A 20,002-nucleotide genomic window follows, 5' to 3' on the forward strand; every position below is an offset into this window, starting at 1 on the left:
TTTGGACAGACTCAACTCTGATTAAGTGATGGATGGTTACAGGGACTCACAGCAATCAGAGGCACACTCGGGACAAGGCGTGAAGGAGTCCTAAAAAGTGAACGACAGCTGGAGGGAAAAGGAGGACGGAGAACCAACTTTCTATATCAGATCACTTTATGGCACGAGAAGGTCAACCTCTTGTAGAATTACGTTACTCCGCCCCGGTGATGTGGTTCCCACTCCTACGATTTGAGGCCCCCAGGTAACCAAACATGGAACCTGAAATAAAAACATTTTAGCTCATTTTGGTTTTCCAGACCATAACTGAAACGAGAGTACACAACCTCTGTGCCACATCTTTTTAAAGCAAGGGATTCAAACCACCATCGATCTCTACACGCTAACAGGGCCCTGCTTCCTCCCCAAATTAGAATCTTTTCCTCAACTTCCAGAATTCTAGATGAGCAGACTTGTTCAGCCCTTTCTCATGTGAGTGGGTGAAGGATGTCCACTGCAAAATCCAGTCAATTAAGGCCAAACACAGATGTGACTCATTTCCATAAAGGATAATAATGCTGTAATTCCTGATGAGGCAGAAACATGGTGGCTGTTTGTCACTGTACAGGATGAGCATTTTTGCATGGTCCACAGGCATGCTGGAGCTGGCCACGTTTTGGTGAAAGTTAATGGGAAGCATCCTCCAACCCTCAAAGTCCCCAGATTTTCTTTGTGGAGCATTTGAAGGTCTTGGCCAAGCTTTCCGGGGTAGCTCCAGTACTGAAAGTGAGGGGGCAGGATTACGTCCAGTGTAACATCAGGAGACCATAATAAAACGTGTTTAATACCAGAGAAAGCATTTTTCAGAAAGAAAAATCAGCTGCTTTCCATTTGTTTTGAGTTTGGGTGCTGCGTACAGCCAATCTGGGATTGTTTGGGTTTTCACTTAGCCTCCTGAGTGACGCTTGTTTATTGACGTCTTTTAGTTGATTACATAACTTGCACCCAGAAGGTGGGAACTACTTGTACACACCAGAGCACAGTAGATTATGGCTCCGCCAGCTGCTTGCTTCATTGCATGTTGTTCTCTCTGGTGATGAGACTCAGTGTTCCTCCTCCAAGAGCACCACACCAGCCACCCTCTTCCTTCTGCACAAAGACTCTGCAGCTCCCCACCCCTGCACTCCATCCTCTCCCTGGCCACTTCCTCTCCTCACCAGAACCCACCTGGAGATTTCAGGCACGCACACCTTGTTCTGCTCATGCTCTCCCTAGGGTGCCCGACTTCTGAGTTCTTCCTTTCACACACTGACCCATTTGGCAGCCAGAATGTTTCTCTCTTTCTTCAGAGTGCTTCATGTATTTCTTCACAATCTTAAGAACCTATTGTTCTGACTCTTGTCCTGTTCCTTCAAGGCTCATTTTTATGCAGAGAGGCTTAAGTGACTTAGACTAGGAGCAGAACAGAATTTAACGTACACTGGTTCCAACACTGCATCCATCGCCACTTTTTTGAGTTGAGGAAGGACCACCTCAGAAATAAGTCCTGTTTGCACTTCCTAATACTGAATCTTGTTTTTCTGGGTTTCTTTTGGCTACTACTTATTTTTTTTTTTTTTTTTTTTTTTTTGGATACCACATTTACCTTCACCATTTGACTTTCCCTATAACATACTTTCATAAAAAATTTAACTCTCCTGATGGTCAAAGCCAGCTCCTCTGTTTCAGTATCTAATTTTACTATGGGAGAAGCAACAGTATCCAATGCAAAGAGCACTGGGTAGAAGACATCCAAAGTCCCGCTCCTGGGTCATCATTCACCTGTCTGTTCCTGGGAAGGTCTGTCCTCTCTCAGAATTCCAAGCTCCGTGCATTTTCATGTCCACTTTACAGAATATGCTGTTTAAAAGAATTTTCATTCACTTTACAAAACTCTTTGCAATGGCATTATAATCACAAAGATCCAGATAAATAATTTGGCCTCTCAATCAACACTGGACCCTGGGGTTCCTGATTTAATAGGAGAATAGACACATCAGCACTACACATATCTGGGTTTGTGCAGCTCAGAGAAGAGTGAAAAACAACAAAAATAGCTCTCACACACGAAGCGCCATCAGAAAACCAGCTTCCAGGGAGGGGTCCAGAAGCAAGTTTCCCAAGATAACACAGAATATCTCCATACAAAAGGAGATGTTCCGGAGATCTTTGAAGGAAAGGCAGGTTCTCAATGATCTGTGAGATTCCTGAGCCTAACAAGTGGACCTGGTCATGGGGTGCACTTGTGAGGTCTTTTCCAAGTCTGACTTTGTGATGCAAGAGGCCAGCCTGTGTGTGCACGTGCACATGCTCGTGCATACACATCCACACACATTACAGACCCAGAATCTACCACCGAAGACTCATGCCTGCACAATATTTGAGCAAAAATGTATCCTGACTCACTGAAAGCATGGAGAATTAGTCCTTCTGTCTCGTCTTACTCGCAACAGTATTACCGATCACTGCTTTTTCAATTTTAAGTCATTTGAAATGAGGACGGTAGATTTTCAAATAAATTTATGCTTTTACTTAGGAGAAAAAAATCCTTAATTTGGTTCTCTAAGGAAGGATTTAGTTCATTTGAGAGAATACAATAAATTTTAACCAAATTAGCTTCAGCTCTTTCTACTCCTGCTAAGCTTCACTCTGGACACGATGGTGAGGTGAAGGGCTTGGCCAGCGTGGACCTGCTTTTTAGTGGGGGGCCTCTACCATCTGATTGGCCTCAGAGCCAAAAGATGAGTTCGCTACATTCAGCTTAAAGGATATTTTATTTCCAAACATCCCTGGACTGTTCATACTTCATTTAAAAATAAGTTTGGCATATCTGAAGGGAAAGGGAAATGGTCTTCTAAAAGTTCATTCTCCATTTTAGTCCAATGTGTTTATACAGCATCTTAAAAAATCCACATATTCTATTTTTAGTACATATTTTGGTAAAAAAATGGGGAAAATCAGCAATCTCTGACTAATAGGTAAAATCATTGGGTTTTAAAGTTTTCCTAAATTTGTTTTTTGTTAATTTGCAGTCATCCTCAGCATACAAACATTATTTCCAGCTGCTACCCAGTTTCTGACTCCCAAGGTAGGTTAGAAACTGTACCATGCCTCTATTAGTTTGCTAAGAACTGTCAGTCTATTGCAATAACCAAGTAAATTTTCAAGAGTGTTGGACATAAGTATCGAGCCACAGAAAATCCAAATCCTCAGATTAACGCCTCCCAATGTAAGATATAAGGTGTCACTGTCGCAAACTCCGTCAGTATAATGAAATGATCCCTAATCCAAAAACAAAACCAAACCACAAACCAGCATCTCTTTCTCCTTCTCTCTCTGTCTTCAACAAAATGCTGGAGCATATCCCTCTGCCCTGGCCTCCCTATAAACGCCCACCAAGCTGGGGATGGGACTGTGCTCACAGCTCCACTAGCAACAAGGACGAAATGTGATCATGAATGGGAGGGCTCATTCAGAGCTCTGCTGTCTAAGCCCACAGAGCTGAGCTTAAATGTCTTTAAAAATTGATAAGCAGCGAAGGAAAAGGAAATAGTCTTCAATAGTCCCCTAAAGGTGCATTAATTTTAGACATGAGACCTCCTCACTCCATCCCGTTTTGCTTCTCCTGCCCTGGTCCTGCTGTTGACCCTTACTGTGTTCTGCTTCACAGGGGGGCCACTATGTCCTTCTCAGGGTCAAGAAGATGCCTGAGAATGGGAAGAGGGCCTCCTGACTCCTCCCTGTGCCCACAGCTGCCTCTGTCCTCAGCGCTCTGCCTGTTCACGTCTGCCACAATGGCCACAGGGGCAAGGATGGGGAGTTTCCAACGACCAGAAGGTACAAAATCAAACAAGACCCGTCATGTCCTCTAAAACCCACACCATAATTATTTCCACGCTCCTGACATGTAGAGGGAAACAAGAGTAAAGTTACACAGGAGTCTGGGCCTTCTTCCTCATAATAGAGATCAGGCTTCTCAGTGCCCACCTTTGGGCTCAGACCTATGAACAGCAGGTGCTTTCTCTGTCATTATGAGCACTGTCCCATGGTCAGAAATGCTCCCTGAGAGCCTGCAAGCCCAGGGCACATTCGCTTCGGACTTAGTGGGCAGGAGAACTGTAACAAAAGGAAGCCCACTTAATCACAGGATGCTAATTTAGGGTGGACACGTTTCTTTCTTGAACAAATAATCTGCAGATTTGTTTTTCAAAAGAGGAGGGGTCAGTTGGCCTGTTGTGAACCTCTTGGTGTTCACGCAACAGTGAGCTCTCCCACCGAGAAGAGGGGTTCTTAGACTTTTCTATTTATAAAGTCTTCTTCCCAGAAGAAATGCAAATTGTGTATGAATTCCTCAGATGATGGTCATGATGAGGCTACTACTATTAAGGTGGACTCTCTTTTTGTAATCAGAAAATGGGCTTTGGGGGAATGACCCCCAAAATGCACCTCCCACTAAATACAGATCCAAAGTTGTCTTCATACTGTCTCCGCAGAGTTGGCGACAAGACTCTCACACACTGTCCCCAAAGAGGCTCTTGGTTTTCCTGAACTCGAGTGGCCCCAACCTTGGCCCCAATCCTAGTGAGCGGGAACTGACATCACCCCTAAAATAAATCGGGGAAGTCAGCTTCTGCTGTTGATCTACCAGGCTTGAACAAACTGCTCTGGGAATCTGCTGGTGTCTCCCAGCATCTATTTTAATGATCTGCTCTAGGAGAAGCAGGCAGTGATTAAAAGATAAGAACCCTCACAATCTTTGAGAAGGGAATTAGGATATGTACAGGAGTGCTCAAACCCGGCTTCTGGTTCCCCTTCATTTCTGAGACTCAGGCTCCCCGCCTCTGCAGATGGCAGGCCTGAGTGGCAGGGTGAGCAGACACGGAGCCCTCCTGGCCATCCTTGGCCAGCCCTGAAAGCCCTGCTACTTCTCAGCTGGGGGGGGGGGGGGGTCCCACTGGGTCCTAGCTGTGCAGTTTTCCTGGCACCCAGAGTCGTCTCTCTCTAGAGGCCCAGGATGAACAGCAATCTGTCCTCCCTGCAGAAATACTTGAGCAGAGGAGGAAAAGGGACACAGGTATCACAAGAAAAGTCCTTTAAACACAGCTCCTATGTCCTCTCTGGACTTGTGTTAGAACCAGATCAAAGTCCTGTTGGAGGGTCATATACAGGGAAATTTGGGGCGGGGCTACCCACCTCTTCCAGCCCAGCCCCCCAGATTACAAAGTAGTTGGAAACCTTCACAACAGCTGTGCGGAGGAGAGAGGCCTTGGTGGAAGTGTCCCCTCGCACCAAGTTTACCTCGCCGCAGGCTTGCTCCCTGCGCCCCCGCATGACCGGGGGGCCAGGGCGACTTGCAGAAAGAGAAGTCAGGAGCGAGGCAGGCAGACCCCAGCGACGCTCGCCCAGTGCCTGTGTTCGCCTCCAGCTTCGGGGCTCAGGGGAGGGCAGTCATGGCCAATGCAAAATCGCCCAGGAGACACATCCCCCACTCCCGCACACGCACACGCACCCCCGGAAAGCAGCGTTACCTGCTCCTGCTGCTGCACGGATTTCCCCGAAGCATTTGGCTCCTTGGCCGTAGTCATGGTCCCCGGCCCAGGGCGCGCGGCGGCACGGGGGCAGGTGCGGTCTGACGGTGAGTTCCGAGCCACCGGAGTCCAGTCGGCGGGGAGGGGCGTGATTCAGTCCATACTTCCGAAGCCGCACGGCTATTTCGGGGAGGGTGGGGGAGGGAGCGTGGGTGGCCCAGCCTAGTTTCTCTCCAAATGCGAGCAGCGGAGAGCGGATCCGAACAGGGGAGAGGCTGCGGCTTGGCGGGGCTTCTCCAATTAGCAACAGCCTCCGCAATCGCCACAGAAACAATGGTAACTGCTTAGCAACCGGCAAGTGGCGGCGCGGTGCAGGAAGGGGACCCGAGTGATGCGCGCCGCTCCCGCCCGCCGCCCGCCGCCCGCCTCCCGCGGCGCACGGCGCATGCTCGGGCCGGCTCGGCTGAGGAGGGGGCGCGGGGGGCGGCGAGGAGGGAGCTGGGGGGGAGGGGCTGGAGAGGGGTGGCGGGGGGGCGCGGCGTGGGGAGGCCGGAGAGGGGCGGCAGGGCCGGGCTGGCTGGGAAAGGGGACGGCGGAGGGCACCCGGCGGGGACCCGGGCGGGGGCGCGCGGCCAGAGGCCGGAGGACCGTCGCCGCCCCGGCTGCGCAGCCTGGGGGGCCGAGCCGGTGCCCCCCGCGGCCGCACTCGCCCGCGGGTCACACCCGGACGCGGGAGGGGGCGCTCAGGGGACGCGCGCAGATGGTCTTTGTCTCTCCCTTCCGCCAAGTAAGTGCCCCGTGCGAAGGCAGCCGGGCCGCCGGTCGGGGGCACCCAGGAAGGGCGTCTTCTGCGTGCCCGGCGGGTTTTGCAGGGATGCTAGATGTGGAAATCTCGGCATTTTTCCCCCTTAATATTCCGAAAACTTACTGTTTCCTCTTTCTACTCAAGTAATCTCCGGTTTCTCTTTGAAAGATCAACCAGAACCTCAAGGGTGTCTGTCGGTTAAAAGGAAAAGAAAAAAAAAAAAAGGAAAACAGCATCTGGGGTGACCTTATAGGAGCCACGCTCCCTGCTGAGTCCGGAGCTCAAGGAGACAGACAGCAGGACAGACAGGCCAGTCCCCTGGCCCCTGCCTGGTCTCCTGGCCACCTTGCACTGCCCGTGGGCCCTGCCGGGCCTCCCTGCCCCCACCGCTGGGGGCACACCGGCTGGCGGGTAGAGGAGAAATGCCTGTGGGCCGAGCTGACTGGCTCTGGGTAAAACATGAGTAGCCCCTAGATTACAGGTGGGAATGTCTCGCAGCCTTAAGATCCGCGAACCAACCCAGCGCGCAGAGCCCTTCTGCTGCCCCTGTGCGTGAACCGTGCCCTCTGCAAACGTTCCTCTTGGTCCTCCTGGTCTAGATCTTCCACGCCTCCCAAAGGCCTCCCAGGCCACAGGCATTCCCCGCCTGCGGGAGCCTCCCCACCCCTGCACTCAGCACTAGGAAGTACCCTTCCTCAGTAAGGAAGTCGCCACCAGAAAAGACAAAGTAGATACATTTCCATGCAAAAGCTGTCCAATAGCAGACTTCTTGTTCCGTCCTTCCCGGCACCCCTGCCCCTCAGTCATTTCGCAAAAACAAACACGCTTGCAAAAGCCACCGCGTTATATCCTTCTTTGGAGTTGACTGATGAAGCCAGACCATGGCAGAGCTGCCTGGTCCCCTCTGCCACGGCCTGAACTCCATTCTGGTCTAAGATTCTAAGACTCCAGGACAGGCACCTGCGAGTGTCATATGGTTTGCCTAAGAATCCAAAAAGAAAAAAAAAAAAGGAAAACCCTGTGTAAACTCCTGTCGCACAGTAAGGGTTTGGGGGTTTGGTTGGTGTTTGGTTGCTTTTGTTTCGACTTCCCTGTAGGGCAGGGTGTTCCCAGTCCTTGTCTAACTCCTCTTTGTGACCTCACGACCCAGGGTCTGCGCACAAGTTGCTATCCGTGTTGGCTGCGAGGAGCGTGCCAAGCCAAGCAGACTTTCAGGGGAGGTCTTCACAGAGCTACAGCCTCCTACCGGGGGGGGGGGGGTCGTCTTCCCCCCAGGTCACATCTCTGGCCTCAGGAGGCCACTGTGGCGGCATGAGGTGGGCAAGCAAACCTGCCCTCAGACCCCGGCAGCAAAGACTCAGCTAGAAGGGCTGAGCAGCCATTCTCCCCCTGGTCCCTGGACCACAGGGACCCCAGTGGCAGCGGGGGCGGGGGGGGGCACCTGGTGATAAGTGAAGTGAGTGGCCACACCTGGACCCAGTGGTCTGGGCTGCAAAATGCCTTTTTACACTTTCAGTCTCATTCCTGAGCATCTCAGAGCTTGTTCTCCAGAGTTTCTGCTTGAACGAATCTCTGGAGGTGGCAGGGGGCGGGGGGGGGGGGCGCGGGGGGTCAACTCTTAGCCCACCATATGTTAGGCTCTCTGGAAGGATCCACTGCTCACCCCAGAGGCCAGGACCGCCACCCCACATGGACATCCAAGGACAGGGACCACAGCAGGAGAAGGAGAAGGGAAGGGAGCTGGAGGCTGACTCCTCCTCTCTCTTTCTGGGGCCCTGGGTCCAACCCAGGGAGAGTGAGAGTTGTAGGCTGGGGTGCTCGGGGGTGTGGTGGGGAAGGACATGACCCCGCCCCCCCCAACCTGGTGCTTCTGTTGTTTTATTTCTCAGCAAAGACCTTACCTATTATTTCACATCTATGATGAATACGGATGTAAGTAAAGTTCTCCCGCACCTGCCAGACAGTACCTGGTACTTCGAAGGAGGCTCCCACTGGCCTCACATCGTGAGATCACCCGAGGGCTTGCCTGAGCAGCCCCCTCCCGCCTCCACACCCCCATCCGTCACCTCTGGTTTTGGTAGCCACGGGGTGGAAAAGTCTGACCATCACTGGTCAAGGGCCAGGCCAGACCATGCCATTCAGAACCTTCTGGTGCAATTTTCTGGCACCAAGTCCCCGGGCAGCTGACTTTCCTGCGTACTTGACCTTATGGCGCTTCAGCGAGAAAGGGCGGGCTCTCTTGCCAAAGGCAACAACACGGTGAGGCCGATGGACAGGGGAAACCGCGCCTGGTTCCGCTTAGACGAGGAACCGAGGACAGTCCAACGGCTGGAAGCAGAGAGCAGGACAGTGGTTGCTCGGCCTGCGCCGAAGTGGAAACAGGGAAGTGTGGGTATAAGATGTCTGTTCCAGACCATGGCCGAGTTCTGGAGAGTTCTCCACACGGCACCTGCGGAGAACAGCACCGGGCCGCTCGCTCCGTCCGTTCCCAGGGTAGATCGTGTGTTAAACGTTCTGACCACAAGAAAAAATTAAAAAACACGGAGAGCAAGGGCTGCTGTTTGTCAATATTTAAAAATTAATCTTCGTCCCTCCAGAGGCCGAACAGCGAGCTGGTGGTCATCCTCTGGCTGGACGCGGTGAGCGTCCCTCGGAACCCAGAGCCCACGTCCAGGGAACGGAGGACTCGATTCTCCTGCATCAGCAATCTCGTCTCAAACCGTGGTAAGAGGAAAGGCCAACAACCAGCTGGTACAGGGTTTGGTTCTCCACCTCCCGCCCCAAACCATGGCAGTGTAGACCAAAAAAAAAAAAAAAAAAAAAGTTACAGATAAATGTCTGGAAAGCGTCATCTGTAAATTCTATGGTTTCCAAATTCCAGAGACTGTGGGAACTACAGCTCAGAAAAGTCCAGGGTGACTCCAGCAGGAAGAGGAGTGCCCCCAAAGGCACCCCCCCATTCCTTCCCGATGACACACATATTTATTAGCAAAAGGACCGTGCTTACCTGCCCCCAGAACAATGACAATAAGAGCAGCTCCCTGGGGTCGTGCTAAGACCTGCACACCCAACCCCCAGCAGCTCCGTGAGGCTCCAGCACTATCCCCCCATGACAGAAGGAAATTGTATTTAGGGAATTTAAATCTGAACCCCTTGGTTACCCAGAGACCAGGTAGCCAAACCAGGATGTCAGCCTGGGCAGTTCAGGCCCGGGGCCACCGTACTGCCCAGTCCTAAATGCCTAGAGAGTAGAACACGGAAAACATTTACACAGTCCACGTGCCAGGAATTTCACACCCCGAGAATTTCAGACACACGATCTCCCCCTTAAAATCTCTTCGATGGCGGTGGTGTTGGTTGGCTCAGGCTGCAACAGGGTTCCACGGACGGAGGGCCTCCACGGCTGAGACGTGTTCCCTCACAGCTCCGGAAACCAGAATTCCAAGGTCAAGGTGTTGGTTCCTCCTGAAGCCTCTCTCCTTGGCTTGTGGATGGCCCTTCGGCCCATGTCTTCGCTGGTCATCCCTCTGCGTGCCTCTGTGTCCAAATCTCCTCTTCTTCTAAGGACACCAGCCAGTCTGGCTTAACCGCCCCCCCCCAGTGACCCCAGTTTACCTCACCTCTTTAAAGACCCCATCTCTACATACAGTCACGTTCTGAGCTCCTGCCTATTCGGGAGGGGTCAACAGACGGGTGGGGGCACATGGTCATCCCGTGTACTGCTAGCCCCCTTGGACTTGCGAAGAAAGCAGGCTTAAAATGACGAATAAGTTCCTCCAAAATCATAGAGTCAGTGTAAGTGGCAGAGTGGGCATTTAGACCCACTGGTGTGATAAAAACCTGGCCACACACACACACACACACACACACACACACACACACACACTGCCTGAGCCTCTTCAAACACCTGCCGAGGGCCTGGGCAGGCCTGTACTCACTAAAATGTCTGAAGGAGAGTAAGGCTCTTGCCGACCCCAGCTGAGTCCAGCTCCTGCGGGCAGCTAAGACGCCCTTGCTCAGGCCTTTACAACGGGTGATTCCCTCCCTCTTGTGACTAGGAATGGTCCCACGTGACGGAGTACAAGTATGTACAAGCAGCATCCCAGCTTTTGGAAGGCGAGAGCTCCTAGGCCAAGGGGGCAGGAAGAGGAGGACGTACAAGCTGACGCACCTCCGCTCTGCAGCCGAGTACGTTCGGGGAGCCGAAACGCACGGAGCAAGGGCTAGGCCAGGCCCTGATTCCCGACCAAGCCAGTTCCTCCCCGGCACACGAGGGCCCAGGCAGCTGGAGCCTCACAGAGCTTTGCATCAAGACCCACCCGATCTGCACCAAGTCCCTACCACGTGCACACAGCAAAAGCACCCACAGAAACAGGCACACGGCCTGACACGCTGCTGCAAGGGGAGACTGGAATGTCTTTACAGTGGAATCTATGAAGATTCTGAATTTTTCAGCATCAACCACCTGCGAGAGGAACTAGTTTACAACTCCCTGAAAATAGGAAATGGGGGCAGCAAGGTATGGTTCCCTGGAGAGGCAAGCGGAGATCCAAAGAAGCAATTTAAAGATAAATAAATAGAAAGAAAACACTGAGCATTACCAAGGGTGGGGAGAATGTGGATAAGCTTCCCGAAGACTGGGTTTCTATATTATTTATATACTAAGGATTTGGCTCGCTCCATTATATAGGAGCTTGCAAATCTAAAGTGTGCTGAGCAGACCAGGAGGCTAGAAACACAGGGAAGAGCTGAGGTTGCAGCTTGGGTCAAAGGCCAACTGAAGGTTCATTTCCCTCTTTCTCTGGGAAGATCTTTTTCTTAATGACTTCAACTGATTGGGCGAGCCCCACCTACATCAAGGAGGGTAATCTGCTTTACTCAAAGTCTACTGCTTTAAATGTTAATCACATTCAGGAAATCAAAACCAAAACCACCACCACCACCACAACAACAACTTTCCACAGCACAATCTAGTTTGATCAAAAACTGGGTCCAATGGCCCAGCCAAGTTGGCACATAAAATTATGATGACAGGCTCTAAGTAGAAGTGACTGGTGGTGGCATTTTAGTGTTCTTAATTTCCTCTCCTTCTCCTCCCTCCCTGCCCCATCTTTCTACCTGGAATGCTTGCCACCGTTTTCAGCCAGGAGACCAAAACCATTCGTGGGACACACCCTTCGGAAGGCACTTACAGACCTGAGGACCTTGTGGGAAGGAGTCTGCCATAGCATCCCCAGCTCATTCCCTCCAAAATTTATACACGGGAAAGAAAAATAAACTTCTCTCTTGTCTAAGTCACTGTGATTTTAGGTGTTATGAACCCACATTAACACAGTGGAGAAACCGCTTCTGTCCTCCCTTTGTATTATTCCCAGCAGTCGCACGGAGCATCCCCCTACAGCGAGAGCGGATCAAAGGAGCAAGGAGCAGGAGCTGATCTGTCTCATTACACCTGCTGGATTTATATTGAGTTCTCAATGTAGTAAATGGGTGAGCGTCTACATCAGGGCCCACAAACTATGGCCCGTGGGCCAAACCCAATCTACTTCCTGGATTTTAAATAAAGTTTTATTGGAATGCGGCTGTCCCAGCTCACTCACATACCATCTAACAGGTGCTCTGCATGACAGTGACAGACGTGCCACCATGACAGTGACCATGTGGCCTGTAGGGATAATATTTACTATCTGGTCCTCTGCAGAAGGAGTTTGCTGATCCCTGGCCTGGAGGGATCTGTTACATGCCAAATACAGGCATGTCCATTCATTCGGAACCCAAAATGCAATAGAAAAAAAAAAAAAAACAAAAACCTTCCAACATCAAAGTCGAGCACCTCCCCAACCCCCAAGTACCAAAGACAATAGAGAAGTCTAGCCTGATGCGCCGTCAGCCTCAGCTCACCTCCCGCCATGCCCGTCAGAGTTCCTCTTCCATACCGGGGTGCACACTGCTCCCCCACACCCGTGAGCACATCCTACAGCATCCTCTCCAAATCCACGGCAGTTTCACGGGATGGGGCTCAGTGCCCCGGAAGCAGGAATGGCCTGTGGATTTGGGGGATACTGAGAGCATTCAAACGGTCCAACCTCCATCACTTAGGGTGAGCGTTCAAAAGCATTTGTTTGAATAAATTAATGACGCGGAATATTCAAAGGAATTCAGATATGCAGCATATTTGAGTGATTTTCCATTTTTTTCTCTGAAAGATGCTTCCCTTGTGGATCACAAACCTTTAGGAGATGAGGTAAGGCTCATCACTCTTCCTGGGGACTAAGTCCACAGGATGCGTGGCCAGAGTCACTGTCTCCAGCTGCCGTGGAAGTCAAAGGCTGTGTTTACTGAGAAATTACTATGTGCTAGGTGTTTTGTATGTAAGTCAGGAAATCTGCTCTCGTGGTCTCATGGTCTCATAGGAGAGGGAAACTTGTAACAGATAAATGTCTTTTGGTCCTGCCTTAGGAAGTGCAAGGAGACAGGTTTAGGGGGGAGTGGAGTTGTCTGTCTTTTTGAGAGGCTTAGCAGAACGCACCAGGTGCACACCAGGAAATGTTAAGCAGTGATTAGAAGCGAGATAATGGGCACCCAGGTTAGCATGGATGGATGGTAAATACAGTGCTCAAGGCAAAAAAATAATATCCATATTTACACATATATACATATATATGTAAGAATACATTTACATAAATGCTACAAAACAGATACATGCATACATAAAGAACGAAAACCCTTTAACAAAAAACGCATTCCTACAAAATATGTGTTTTGCAAAAATACATACAAATTAAAAAGCTATTCATCAAACAAAATACACAATTTGCTGACGGCGGGGCGGGAAAAGAGAGTAAGTGACAAGCCCAGTTAGGAAAAAGAAAGGGCAGAAGGGAGGGAGAAAGGCGGAGAGGTAGCATAGGGAAAAGGAAAAGAAGGAAGAAGGGAGGGGGCGTGGTTTGCTTGAGCAGTGGATGAACCTGTGCGGTGACGTCCAGCTCTGCGCCCTCCGTTCCACACCTGTGAGTCCGTTGGAGAAGGTCCAGCCTGCACGGAAGTATACAACTGCTTGTTCCTTCTTCTGGAAACCTCCCAGGGATGCTGGAGAACCACTGCCTTAGTTCTTTATTGGCAGAGGAGGAAACTGGCTCTGAGAGAAAGACCGCTTGTTCAAGGTCACATGGACTGTGGTCTGAGGAAGGTGAACCTACCCCAAAGTCAACCCTCTGCTCCAGGCGGGAGCCCCACACTCTCTAAACTAGGTTTTCCCAAAGATCCGTGCCAGCCGGAAGGTTCTACACTGTGAGCCCGGGTAGATGTTCCCAGGCTAGTAATGAAATTTCTGGATATAACGCAAAGGGGCTTTTAAACCAACTCCCCTTTATATCCACATCCTGGCTTTTGTTTATTTCCTTTTTTATATTTAAATGCATATAATTTATTTATTATGTATCATGTTGTTCTCTAAGTACCTTCAAAACGTGGGCTCTGTTTTTCTCAAAGATGGCAAGTTTCTTTTTTCCTTTTGCACCCGACTTTTAGGTGGCAGCCAGCCTCAACGCCACAATGAACTCGCAGTTTTGAAACTTTGCTTTAAACCTTTCATGTTTCATCCCACCGTAATTTAATTTCATTCAGCTTGCCTTGCCTGTCACGTCTGCCCCTGGACCATCGCCCACCTTTGAACACGGCCCCAGAGCAAGGGTGCTCCCACAGCCTGCAGGTCGGCCCCACGTGCTAGCGGGTCACGGCTCAGCCTGGCCGGCTCCTCCCCGGGCACCTCCTGTGCCGGGAAGACCTTGTCAACCAAGTCTCAACAGGTGCCTTGTTTATGGTTTCTGATGACCCCTGTTGAAATGCAGCCCTAGTCTGGAGCCAGCGGAGGAGCACACTTTCACGTTGTTTGGGTAACAGGCAACATTGTCCTCAGTGGTGTTTCAGGAAAGAGACACTCAGCCGAGGCCCCTGGATAATCACATCTTCTCTGCTTGCCCTGGACCTCGGCTCACCTCCCTGCTTTCTGGCCCAGGTCTGGTCATTTGAGGTCGGGAGGAACAGAATACGTCTGCCGTAAAGTGTCCCCCACCTGATCTTTTAGTTCTCATGCTTCATTTCCTTCCTTCCCTCCCTCCCTCCCTCCTTCCTTCCTTCCTTTCAAATTTTATTTATGTATTTATTTGAGAGAGAGCAAGCGTGAGCAGGGGTAGAGGCAGAGGGAGAGAGGGAGAGGAAGAGGGAGAGAGAGAATCTTAAACTGACTTCATGCTGAGCACAGAGCCTGATTCGAGCTCAATCTCACGACCCTGAGACCACAACCAGGGCCAAAACCAAGAGTCGGTCACGCAAGTGATGGTGCCACCCAGGCACCCCATCATGCTTCATTGTCAAATCCAGATGAATAAATCAGCAGATCCGTGCCCATGGTTCAAGAGAAGGATCAGTCGATGAAATCCCGATCATCCCGCTTTGCAGAAACCTGTCCGAGTTGACTTTGGGGACATGTGTAAATGACATTCAAAGGGCCTCACAGAACTGGATAGATGAACAGTGTCAAGCTAAGACAGACGGTAGCTTCTCTGGGAAGGCATCCTCAAAGCAAGGGCACGAGCAAAGGAGAGTCAGAAACACCAGGACCCAAACACTAGCACCAGCGGCCCCCTGCCACAACCCTCCCATCCTTACTCGCCAGGCTCAAATGCCACCTTCCCGGGGACTCGGTGCCCTGCCCAACTGTCCTCCCATCACACACACTCAACGTCCCCGGTTTGTGAGAAGTCCCTGTCCTCACACCTTGCCTGCTTCCCCGGCACCCCTGACCCCACCACGAGTCTCTCCGGGGGTGGGGCCAAGAGGAAGTGCTGCCTTCAGCTAACGGAATGGCTTTGGGGGCAAAATCGTGGGTTTGCAAACCCCAGGTCTGTTCATCTGCTGGCTTTGTGCAAGATTCCGCGTGCCAGCTGTTAAAAGGATGCAACAGTCGACGGCTGGTAGAATGCTGTCGGAACGAAATCGGATCAACTCTGAAGCCGGTGGACACCGACTGCGGCCTCAATACCCGCTTCCTCTCCTTGCCAGACCCGGAGCACCTTAAGGGCAAGTCCGCTCCCGTCGGCGTTCCCAGTGCCAGTCACGGTGACTGGAATCAGGAGGACAGACTCTCCCTCCACACGGTGCACGGAGAGAGGTCAGAGTATGGTCATTCACGTCAGTCGCTCGTTACTGACGCAGACACGCACACGGGAGTGTGCTCTCAGGGTGCTGTGGCCCCGTGGGCACGACTGACACGGGGACACACGGGACCGGAGACACGCGTGTGGAACGCCCCAGGTGCACGGGCCGAACCTGTGGAAGGCGCGCAGGATGGACTGACTGGCCGGAGGAATCCTCCCACGTGCCGCTGAGATGCCCGAGCTGCGGAACCTTCTAGAACTCAGGGCTCCGTGCCCGCCCCACCCCCATTCTGGCACCAGGCCAGGCGCCTCCAGCTCCATCTCTTGGGTGAGAGCAGATGGAGGGCCGCACGGCTTCACACACAGGGCCCATGGGGTCCCACCTGGCCGATGACCACCGTTCAAGGAGGAAGGACGCAAGGCAGAGCAGTGACCACGGAAGAGAGGAAACTCCTGACCATCAGAGATGGAAGAGGAGACCCGCGAGGGAGGTCGAGTCCTCCTGTTCATCAGGTGGGCACGAAGGGTTCCCTGAGCTATACGATGTCTGCTATAAGGGCCTCGTTGGCCAAAAATTAGCGCTAAGTGAAAGGCCTTCAGAATGAGGGCACGACCTCTGTGAGGGAGCACAGGCAGGACAACCCCATCCCCAGCCTCCATCTCCTTCCCCGCTGCGAGGCAACCTCTCCTGGGGCCACACGTTCCAACCCCCCGGAGCGCAGCCCACGCACCTTAGAGATGCCTATGAAGGCCTGGAAGGGGGAGGCTGGTTTGAGCCCCCCAGGAACCTGCCAGAGATAACGCGGTCCTCCCCTCCTTCCTGACGCACAGGCGGAGTCGGGCGTGCGGGCCCGCTGCTCTCACAACCGCTGCCTTCTGCGTGTCCCCTCGCCCAGTAAACCTGTGGACTAAGGTCTGGACTTTGAGGGGAGCGCGTCTGCAGCTGCCGGGGGCCCCCCCGTCAGGACGTGAGCCTGAACAGAACTGCGTCAGTTCTGCAGCATGGCCTCCTCCTTATCCCGTCCCCAAGTGCCTTCTTGGTTTGGGGGCACTTAACTGTCCTTCCCGCACCTCCTAAGGCTGCGCAATCGTAACAATGACGAGATCTCTGTGGCATCATAGATGCGGGACGGGATGGAAGTCTGACCGCCACCAGCCCACACAGGAAACAGGAAAGACAACTTGCTGGCTTCTCTGAACACAGAACAACCAAATGAAGGCAACGACCACAGTTCCAGGGATAAGAAGCAAGATTCAGATCATGAAATTAACCCCATCTACCACCAACTGTGTCCATCAGCATTGAGGGAGTAGAATGAAACTTAAAAAACAACAATAACAACAAAGTAGCAAAAACTCTTATGAGGTCAGCTGTGAAACAGAAGAAAGCTGGGGCTCTAAGCTCTGCGGAAAGTCAACACGGAAACTGTGCCCGTACGCACGGTGGTTCCCTTCCCTCCCGACGCGCTTCCCTCTCTCTGAGGACGCCCGGCGCCCTCGCTGCTCCAGAAAGCCTCTGCCGGCCGACCCCAGAGCAGCTCCCAGCGGCCTCAGGATCCAACACTCAGGAATTTCCCGTTTGCAGCATGCCCACTCGCAAAATAAGCCACGACCCCAAATCAACCGCAGGGTCTTTACGCAACAGAAGAGAAAAACCCACCCCCCAGAATGAATTCGCTTTTATGACTGAACAAGTCTGTTACAAAGATGCTCAGATGAACGCCAGCAAGGGATGACCGGCTCGGACGGAACACAGCCCGCCAGGACGGGAGTCCGGTTTGGGCCACACCCCGAACGACCTGAGATGGGCCCTGCAGCACGACCGCGGATTTCTCAGAGCCCAAGCCGAGGAGGAGGACGGACAGAAAAGAACACAGTTTATTCAGTAAAATTTGCAGGGGCCACAAAGGATCTGATTTTGATGTATTTTCTTCATCAAGGCTGCAGAATCACAATTATGTTTTTATCCTTTGTGGCTGGGATCGTTCATAAAACCGGAACGGATACGGTTGACGTAAGACGACCGACCTCCGTCGCTGCACAAACTTCGTGTGGGGCATCTGTCAGCAGATCCCATTAACCCACCTGCCCTTCCAGAAGGACCCCCTCGAAGAAATTCAGGACAAGAACTTATGGATTCTAGGCTAGCTTCCTCCTTTACCCTCCTTGGCAACTTCCGGAAGCCTCGCCCTTCAGATGAAGTATGGTCTTCCAACGTATATGGAATTCTACTGACCCCATCCCACAAAGGAATGGGGTTCTCCAATGGGGTCAGCACTCACTGATCCTGGAGCAGTAAGGACGGGGAAGGTTTTCCTTCTGCAGAGAGTTTAGGTTCTAGGTGAGAACCCCTGAATGTCCATCACTAGGTTTATTCTGGGCGGGAGGCCCCTTAGGGTGTCCCTCTTGCGGTCAGGCAGGACACCACATCAGGGATGATGGGACCAGCGTCTGCGGCGTCATCAAAAGACGGCCAATCTCTGATCATCAATTCCACGGGGGGGGGGGGGGGGGGGTCAGGCCAACCTGATTGCCCTTTCAGCACCCTGAACTCAGAAGAAGCCGGAGTCTGTTCCAGGTGAGTGGTCAGACCGACGCTGGAGGACAAGGTGGGTGGGGTGTGGGGCCCCACTGTAACCGGGCACCCGCCGTGAAGCAGCTAGGACGGCCGGCTCGTGTAGAGAGCACAAAGAACGGATGAGTGCAGGGGGCGGCCGGCAGCAGGAAGGAAGGACGCGGGGCCTTACTGCTGGGAGCCGCTGGACCCTGGAGAGACCCCGGCTCGTGGCGCACTCCCAGATCCCATTTCTTTCTTATTTATTTATTTATTTGACAGAGATCACAAGTAGGCAGAGAGGCAGGCAGAGAGAGAGGAGGAAGCAGGCTCCCCGCTGAGCAGAGAGCCCGATGTGGGGCTCGATCCCAGGACCCTGAGACCATGACCTGAGAAAAAGGCAGAGGCTTAAACCACTGAGCCACCCAGGCACCCCCCAGATCCCATTTCTGGCACGGGAGGCGTGTATCCTTAAGTAATTAATTTCATCCAGCGGTGACTTGAGGGTGACTTTATTTTCTGCAGTCACAAGGACCACATCAAAGCAGCTCTGGCCCGTGTTTTGGAATTTATGTAAACTCAGAGGCCTCCTTCGTCTGAGCGTTAGCTGGTCTGCGACCCAGGGTTTGGTGTCAGTGAGGGGCGGGTCCCAACACAGGCCTGAGGGTCCCAAGGTCAGTCTCCACCGCAGTGACCCAGTCATTCTGGGGGGCAGTGGAATTCATACAAGAAGCTTTTGGGAAGATGATTGCAAACGGGTTCATGTTCTCAAGCCCAGCTCTGTTTCCCACTTGCTGGGTTCTGACTCCACTCAAAAGCAGGAGATTATCCCTAGATCCCTGGTTGGTGACCCCTTTTACTTTATGTGTCCTCTCATTTAATTCCCATTTATTGAGCATCGACTACATCCTAGGTCCCATTTAGACGCCAGGGAAAACAAACACCACAACCCGTGGCTTTGAAGGAACCTGAGGCTCGTGGAGGCTGGAGAGAGAAACAGAACATCCAGGGGGACGTGGAGGCAAGGGTGCTGAGCGGGAGCAGGGATCTGTGGTTCCTGGCACAGAGCGGACGTGATGGCATGGGGCAGGAGGGCATTGTTCGTCAAGGGGACAAACGGTCCTGCAGATGGCTGAGACTACGCGGCGAGACGCCATGAGCAGACCTGCAGCTAGCAAGGCTTCTTTTCAGAGTGTGGGACCCGAAGGGGGACAGAGGCGCCAGGCTAGGAAGTTTCTGGAGTAGTCAAGCAAAACTCCCAAGTGCCTAAGTAAAATGATAGGGAGGGATAAAGAAAACAAAAATTAAAATTGCAGACTTGAAGGAACACGTTGACCAGTTAAGATGGGATCCATTTTCTTTGACTAAACCTGGTGATGGCCCAGCAGTGAATCCTCTGGGAGGCCTGGGGTGAGGTACTCTCCACGCTGCCCGCACCTGGCGCTCACCTTCACCTTGCCCTTGTACTTTTCCCTGGCACTGCACCGAGCCCATGTGGAACTTCCTAACGAGCGGCTCCGTAACGAGGGGGATAAATTACAATGATCACACCTCATTTATTTTTCAACATCCTCTCCATCTGGTCATTCCACCGAGCGTGATTATTTTCTCCAACTATTACATTTCAACCTGAGGGCTCTCCTTGATTCCTCGTTTGGACGAACCTCATCAGTGTGGCTCCTGGGGTAATCCTAGATCAGGGTTCAGGACATCGAGACTCTGTACCCGTTGCAGACTGATTATCATGTTCCCCTCAAAACACCTATGTTAAACTCTAACTGCAGCGGGAAGGTGGTAGGAGGTAGAGCCTTTGGGAGGTGATGAGGGCAGGAGGGTGGATCCCCCCTGGTTGGGATCGGTGTCCTTACAAGAGAGACCGTGAGCGCTCCTGTCCCCTTCCGCCACGTGAGGACACAGCAGGAAGCCTGCCATCCGTGAG

At 52.3% G+C, this 20,002-nt stretch overlaps 1 protein-coding gene across 4 annotated transcripts in view; it reads right to left on the reverse strand.

Annotated features, from left to right (window-relative positions):
* Positions 1–20,002, reverse strand: part of DPP6 (dipeptidyl peptidase like 6) — an 864,911-nt gene that overhangs the window by 443,624 nt on the left and 401,285 nt on the right. Inside the window, exon 1 of one of the 4 annotated variants that reach the window (XM_046020969.1) lies at positions 5,547–5,944. The exons of the other annotated variants lie outside the window; for them this stretch is intronic. Within the exon in view, the coding sequence (XP_045876925.1) occupies positions 5,547–5,603 (57 nt within the window). The 5' untranslated portion in view covers positions 5,604–5,944. Of the gene's footprint in view, positions 1–5,546; positions 5,945–20,002 lie in introns of those variants that run through there. 4 annotated transcript variants of the gene reach the window in all.

This window comes from Meles meles, chromosome 10 (assembly GCF_922984935.1).
Source record: "Meles meles chromosome 10, mMelMel3.1 paternal haplotype, whole genome shotgun sequence".
NCBI lineage: Eukaryota > Metazoa > Chordata > Mammalia > Carnivora > Mustelidae > Meles > Meles meles.